The sequence below is a fragment of the Echinops telfairi genome, unplaced genomic scaffold, assembly GCF_000313985.2.
Source record: "Echinops telfairi isolate 266 unplaced genomic scaffold, ASM31398v2 ScPeMD7_7458;HRSCAF=8496, whole genome shotgun sequence".
NCBI classification, from domain to species: domain Eukaryota; kingdom Metazoa; phylum Chordata; class Mammalia; order Afrosoricida; family Tenrecidae; genus Echinops; species Echinops telfairi.
Genome location: NW_022111358.1, coordinates 3,896,039 through 3,903,939, shown reverse-complemented (window position 1 = coordinate 3,903,939; position 7,901 = coordinate 3,896,039). Strand labels below are relative to the sequence as shown.

The window sequence follows — 7,901 nt, the reverse complement described above, 5'->3', positions numbered from 1 at the left end:
TATCCCAATCCATACACACATCAATTGTGTAAAGCGCATTTGTACATCGTTTCTCAAAACATTTTCTCTCCATTTAAACCCCCGACATTAGGTCCTCCAGAATGCTGCTTATAAGTGAGGATGGTAAGACTTCATCTCAAGTCCTTAGGACACGTTATAAGAAGGGGCCAGTCCTTGGAGAAGGACATCATGCTAGAAAAAGTAGGTCAGCAAAAACAAAAACAAAACCAAAAATCCCTCAACAAGATGAATTGACCCAGTAGCTATAACAATGGGTTCATGCAGAGCAACGGTTTTGAGGATGGCACAGGACTGGGTAGTGTTTCCTTCTGTTGTGCATAAGGAAGCTCCGTATTGGAATTGACTCAATTACACTTACAACTAAATATAATACATATTTATACATATGAACTACATACATACAATAATATAGGTGTGATTAGTGATTTTTATATAAGCAGGTATACTTTATATGTATTATATATAATCCTTCTAATGGGAAGTCCAAAGTTTGGCTCAATGAAAGTTAAAAGAGTCATTTGGTATTCTGTAGACAATATTATCTACCTAAGACACAAACCAAGGAGCCCTGGTGGTGAAGTAGTTACACGTTGGGCTACTAACTTCAAAGTTAGCAGTTCAAAACTATCAGCCACTCCACTGGAAAAGAGATGGAACTTTCTACTCCCATAAAGAATTACAGTCTCAGAAAGCCAAAGAGGCAGTTCTCCCCTATCTTAATAGGATCACCATGAGTCGCAATCAACTCAATGGCAATGAGTTTGGCTTTTTTGGTTTAAGACAATAACCATTTAACTCAGTTAAGTATTAAAAGTTGATATTATTGGTCATGTATTCTACCTATTAAGATGTTAGGGGAAGCTAAATGAAACAAACAAACAAACAAACAAAAAAACTGGCTTGGAAATGATATTTTAACTTTAAAAGGTTCTAGCCTTAATATTAATGGTTTCTTCCCCAACACCATCCTTTCTTTCTTTTTTTTTTTAATCTACCCTTTCTCTTTTATTTTTTGTGAAAAACTAGGCCTTTCTATTTTGAAGGTTCTTAAAATTTATACTGTGAATAATTATTATGGGGCATGCAATTATGGTATTAATTTTGGAAGAATTCAGTTTAGAACAATAGTTACTAGTTGTAAATATCTATTACTGCACTATGTATTTAACTTTTATATCTCAAATCCTCATGAAAAAAAAGATACAATATTCTTTTTTTTTTTACATTTTAAAATGAGTTTATTACAGAACGTTTGTAGGAAGGCAACAACTTCTGATTTGTCATTTAAAAAAAGTTCAGTTTTTCCATACTGTATAATAAAGGTAAGCGGTTACAGTTATAAGCTTCTTCCTAGGGGAATTTTGTGCTAGTGTACCACAGTTTAGCCATTTCTGCACTGCAAGAATAAATTTTAAAAATCTCTTCTATGCTTCTCCTCAAACAGCGAGAAACAGCAGAAGATGGCAAGAGAAAGCCCGTTTCTTTAATCATTCTGTAGTGCTGGAGCCAGTATTTTTACCATCACAGGCTACAATTTTCACTTTATCCACTTTAATAAGCTCTGTCACCTCTCTGAATTCAACATCATTCAAAACAAAAGTCCACACATTATCGCAGAATCTGTACGTATTTAGAGAGCCCCTGAAATTGACTCTGTTCCTGACCCTTGGAGCCAAGGCTGAATTTATAGCGTTATCAAATTGAAGAAGAACCTGAAGGGCGAGTTGAGGAGTGATCTGTTGAGACTGTATGAGTTCATCTAGGCTCTCCTGAAGGCTGTTCCCCAGAGTGGTGTTTCTGTATAACTGATAGGCCATGGCTTAAGTGGGAGATGTTTTTCTTACTCAGGCTTGCATTGATATCCTGTAGGGAAAGCGCTTCCCGCTGCGGAGCGCACAGAAGCCCAGCGGAGGAGCCCACTTCCCGACCGATCACCTCTTCAGCAGCCGTAGAAACTCGATACAATATTCTTGTTCCCATTTTATTCTTGAGAAAATGGGCTCATCAAGTCTAAATATCTTTCCCAAAGCCTGTAAATGGGCAAAGAATATGCTTCCTTATTCATTCCTTCTACGGAAATTTACTGAGTGCTTTCTACAAAGGGCTTCAAAAAGTTCAAGGGAACATGGAATTGCAAGATAATGGATATGAGCCTCTTCATATAAGTCAGAATTCAAGGATATAATCATGAACAAGAGAGAGATAGTCCCTGCCTTAGTTAAAGGGGGCAAAAAGGGACACATGAGTAAGGTCTAACAATAGAGTGTTGGAAGTGTTGTGAAGCCAAGAGTTCTGTTAGCACACAAAGTGAGAATTTTCCCACTGAAGAGGATGGATTGCTCTAAGCAAAAGTGGCTCATCCTAATTAAGTTTTTAAAACAGCCTCCAAAATTCCTGATCTTTAGATTTGTGTTTCAGCAGAACAGCTGTTTGAGTCAGGTTAGGTAATCGATAACAGGTTAGTTCTTTCTCCAAATGGCTGCTAGGCTTGAGGAAATTCCCAGTGAATAATTAACACTAGAGTAGTCTGCCAGCTATGTTTATTAATATATTGCTTTTGTCTCAGGGTGGTGGAATAGTAGTGAGTCAAGAGAGGCAAGCTGAAGAGTCTTTGCTTAATAAATATTCATTGACTGAGTGAGCCAAAGATGATCAGTACCTTGAAACAGGGTTTCCCAAATGGCATCCAATACCTGTGACGTTAGGTAATTACCAGCTGAGTCAAATGTGACCTACTGATCCAGTCACGGGACGCTTCCATTTCTAATTTCATACTAATTTGTATTTTTTTGGTATCTGAAGTCTGACCATTTGTCTCCTTGCTTTTCCTCAGTAAGTGATCTTAACACTAAATGATATGAGTGTGAGTTATAGCGTAGAGTTAGAGAAATTGAATTGTGAATCTCTGAAATTAAAATAGAAAGTTATTTTGATAAATAATATTGAAAGTGCCACCACTTTACATCTCAGCCTGGGGTATATATGTTAAAGCTTTCCCATACACTATTTTGTCTGTTTTGTTATTTTTTAAACAACAATCTATTTGTAACAATGGGTAAGTATTATCTTATAGATAAGGAAACTGTCTTATTAGCAAAGTAAGAAATGGGACAGAATTAAAACCAGGTCTTCTTACTCTTAGCTCATCTCTATGTTACATTGCTGGATTAGATATCCATGCAGACCTTGATGACTCCTTTATGTACACAGAAAGGAATAGTGTAGACTTGAAGTGTCTCTCGCTATGCTGGAAGCTAAAACAGATTAAGTTTATCAACAGAAAATAATATTACAATGAAAATAGAAAAAGGTAGCAAGGGCTCATTCTATGCCACTATACTAAAATGATAGGAAGTCATTTTATTCCTAAAATTTAAGTGTGTAACTGATGAAAATATGATGAACATTATAAATTACCTTATTTAAAGATTCATTTTCTATAAATAGGCGTAGAAGTTTTATTACCTGGTCTCTAGGTTTCTCGTTGTAAAATGACTGGTTTCTCGTTGTAAAAATGACTTACACATAATCTTTTGAAATACTTATATATGAATGCTGTGATATGAAAATATATATTGGGAATTTAAGAATTCATTCGAGTTATAATAGGAAATCTTCCTGTAGGGTCTAGTTCCTTTAAAGTGAGAATATTTATTGAGTACAGGACTCTGGGAGACAGACTGGACTTTGCTCATTAAAATCTGCTTCCTCTGTCCTTTAAAACATACTTAAGACGTAACCATAGTCAATAGGGTATACACACATACATTTTTCCCGGTGTAAGAGAATTAGGAGAAATGTCTACAGTTGAAATACCTTAGACCTCATATTGAACTCAGTAGTTCTGAGTGAAGCGTTCCTAATAAACCTTTCCTAATGGCCTCTTATCTTTTCATCCAAAGTAAATAACTAGTGGTGAACAAGAAGGGACATATCTTCATTCACTTGATTAAAGTTTTAAAGTTCCCGGAATACTTTCTAGAAGAAGGTGTTTTTGATGGTTGAGCCAACGGTTCCATGAAATGTCAGTCTCTAGTAGTCATGAATTACCTTTAAAGTTGCAAGGTGTCTGTAGCTATACAACCTTCCATTGTTTCAGTTAACATATATTTCTCACTCATTTAACAATTAGCCATGTATACCAATTCTGTGCCCAAACCATGGCCTGGATCTCAGGAATAAATTAACAAGGAAGGCATGGGAGCTGGTAGCCTTGCGGGGAGAATCTACCCTTAGAAAAATGGAGATCTGTGAATTGCTAAGGACTTTTTATTGCTCTCTTTTTCACCAGGACTTGGAAAAGATTCAACACAGTTTTAGAGCACAGGGGTTTCAAAAAATGCACGGAGAAATGAAAAGATAAGAAACTTTCCTAGGATCTTTTTGAAGACTGCTCCTATTCAATGAATTTTACTTTATTGTGTGACTATGCTTTTTTTTTTTTTAATATATGCCTATAAATGCCAGTAAGGCTAGAAACCTGTCCTGTTTCCCAGCACCTGGTAAGTCCATGTTGTTGTTGGGTGCCCTGGAGTCGGTTTCAGTTCACAGAGATCCTGTGCACAACAAAAGGAAACACTGCCCAGTCCTGCACCCTTCTCACAATTGTTATGCTTGAGCCCACTGTTGCACTGTGTCAATCTATCTCATTGAGGGTCTTCCTCCTTTTCTGATAGTCCTCTACTTTAGCAAGCATGCTATTCTTTTCTAGGGACCGGGGCATCCTGATAACATATCCAAAGTTGTAAGTTAAAGTCTAGCCATTCTTGCTTGTAAGGAGCATCTGGCTATACTTCTTCCAAGACAAATTTGTTCATGGTGTATTCAATATTCTTTGTCAAAACCATAATTCTAATGCAACCATTCTTCTCTGCTCTTCCTCATTCACCATTTAGCTTTAATATGCACTTCAGGTGACTAAAAATATATAGTTATTTTTTATGTTGTGGTGGTTGTGTTAGTCTGGGTACTTTAGAGAAACAAATCCACAGCAACTGATGTATAAGAGAGAGTTATATATAAAGGTTAAGTGCTCATCAAGAAAACACCCCAACCCAGTGCTGCCCAAGCCCACAAGTCCAACATTAACCCATTAACCCATATGTCCAACACCCATCCACAAAGTCCTCCTCCATCTCACAAAACAGACGCAATGATGTCGACTGCAGGAGGAAAGCTGAGTCAGTGAACGTGTAAGTATCTCAGCGCTGGCAGGGGTCTCCACACGGCTGCTCCAGCACCCAGGGCTGCATCGGGGTAGGTCCATGGGGGTTCTCCTCAGGAATGTCTTACAGGAAGTGAGCCTTACCAGCTGAAGCAGGGAACTGGCTAAGGCAGCTGCACCCTGGTCTGACCACCAGACAGCAAGAGACCCAAGAACTGGAAAGGCGAGGCTGACTGTGCCATTTATCCCTCTGCCGTTCAATTAACCCCACATGTGTTTATCTGCCAGGTTGGCACAATAAACTAACTACCTCAGTGGTAGTTGGTGGTGGTGGTAAGAAAAGAAAGTTCTTGGTATAATGGCTCTCTTGTCTTAGATGTAAAGAGTCCTGTATGCAATGGTTAAATGCTCAGCTGCCAAGCAAAAGGTCAGTACTTCATTGTACTTGGTACAGTTGAGGGCCAGTGAAAATGGGGAAGACCTTTAATGAGGTGGATTGACCACTTGCATAGCACTGACTTAGGATCTTTCAGGACCCGGTAGTGTTTCATCTGGTTGTGTATAAGGATGCTGTAAGTTGGAACCAACTCCATTGCACCTAACAATATATTTTACCACGTGAAAAATTTAAAAACTGCTTTTCATGGTTAAAAAAAAAAAGGACAGGTTACAGTCCCATAGCTGCCCGCTGTCCACATGCTCCTTGCTCAGACCTTTCAATATGGAGTATAAAATTGCTGTTCCACATAGACCTTGGTAATGGACTGACGGGGTGGTTATAAAGGAAGTATCATAATGCTTTCATTCCTAGGGCACAGTCTATAAGAATCTATAGTCACAATCATGGAGGATTTCATTAGTACTCAATGATCGGTGGTGATAGGTATTTGACACTTTAATAGTCTTTGGGCTTGTAGATTATAGGATAGCAGATTTTCTAAAGTTTAGTTTAGCAAGTCAAGAATTCAAGGAACTTTTCTTTTTTGGTTGTTTTGCTTACTCTGTGATGGCTAACACCGGAAAAAAGGAGAAGTATTCATTTAGCTGTAAAAGATGTATCTAATTTCATTATGGCTACCACGATGAGTTACTTTCAAAACAGATTGAGTGTGCGTTTTATAGCCACGGGATACAGAAAATGCCAGACACATATATAATAGAGACATCTATGAATATATATTTAAGGAGCCCTGGTAGCACTGTCAGGTAAATGTTGGACTGCTAACTGCAAGGATGGCAGTTCAAACCCAACAGCTGCTCAATAGAAAAAGAGAAGAGGCTACTGGTTCCCTTAAACTTGGTCTCATGAACCCTATATAGGGGACCTGTGACTCGGAATCGGTTCATGGCAGCTGTGGGGTTTTGGAGGGTGAATAGATTCTTTGGAGACAAAGAATACTTTAAAAACAAACTAAACTTACTGCCATCAAGTAAATTATGACTCCTAACAGATCCTACAGGGCAGAGTAGAACTGCCCTTTTGGGTTCCTAGGACTATAAATCTTTACAAGACCAGAAAGCCTTGTCTGCGGAGCAGCTGGTGAGTGCCAACTGCTGTCCTTGTGGTTAACAGCCCAATTTGTAACCTACTATGCCACCAGGGTTCCAAGAATACTGCAATAAAATGAAAATTCTTACTATTGAGTGGCTAGAAAAAAAGCCTTTAAAAATGTGAATTTATATTACAGGGGCTACACAATATTGTGGCAACTCAAGACAGTGTGAGGACAGCTCACCACTCCCCCTGGTGGCCACATCCAACGCTTTGACAATAAACTAAACACTGCTATCAGGTTGATTCTGACTCAGAATAAGCCCCCATATTGTTTCTTTAGAGAAAAATGAATGAAGATCGTCCCTTTGGAATTCCTCAAAACAGTCACCATAACCTTCTGAGCTGACTTCTCTGCCTTGACTTTAATGAGCTCAGCAGAGCCCCTCAGAAGTTACTCTTCTGGTTGAATCCTTTTTTGTGAAGGCATCTTAATGAGACTGAGACGGGTGCTTCTGAAAGAACCTGTTTGCAGCAGCTTCTTGATCACAGAGACACTTTAACAAACATGTTTTGTGTGAAATAAACCCATGCATATATGAACAGGAACTCTAGTAGCGATACTTTTTTACTTATCCCCATACAATAAACATGCATATGTATGTGAAAATTATATATTTATTGAAACGGTTATATTTATTTACATATATATATGTCCATGCATGTGAATTTATACATCAAGATCCAAACCCACTGCCCTTGAGATGGTTATGGCTCATAGCAACCCTATACAGGGTTTCCAAGGTTGAGTGACTGGTAGATTTTAACTGCTGACCTTGTAGTGCCAAAGCTTACCAAACGGTGCTATCAAGACACCTTAAATATACATACAGGTATGTAATATTTGTCACCAATTTTGATTTATAGCTTGAATTAAGGTGGAAATGTAAAATTTGTTTAAAATGAGTTAAGAATCCTTAAAACAAACAAAAAATCGAAATGAAAATTTCTCCTCGATCTTTGAAGTTGTATTATTTACAATACAATGAACTGTTGACTCCCAAGTTAATTCCCTAAAAGTGGCTTCATTTATCAGTACAATTCATAAAATTGGACTGATAGCCACAGAAATGGAAGAATTGTACTATAATTTAAATATTTTCTAAATTTAGATCCTAAAGAACTACTTACCATGATGACTTATTTTTAAAAAGATGTCTCAGG

The 7,901-nt window shown here is 37.8% G+C and overlaps 1 protein-coding gene across 1 annotated transcript; it reads right to left on the bottom strand.

The window, feature by feature from the left end:
* Positions 1-1,482: 1,482 nt before the first annotated feature.
* LOC101648056 (transcription initiation factor IIA subunit 2-like) lies at positions 1,483-1,886 on the bottom strand. The gene has a single exon (XM_045299553.1). It carries the CDS (start codon positions 1,836-1,838, stop codon positions 1,509-1,511), a length of 330 nt encoding a protein of 109 aa, XP_045155488.1. The 5' UTR covers positions 1,839-1,886; the 3' UTR covers positions 1,483-1,508.
* Between the last annotated feature and the right edge of the window lie 6,015 nt (positions 1,887-7,901).

Coding starts and splice junctions, on each gene's coding strand:
- LOC101648056 (XM_045299553.1), bottom strand. CDS start 1,838: ATGGCCTATCAGTTATACAGAAACACCACTCTGGGGAACAGCCTTCAG.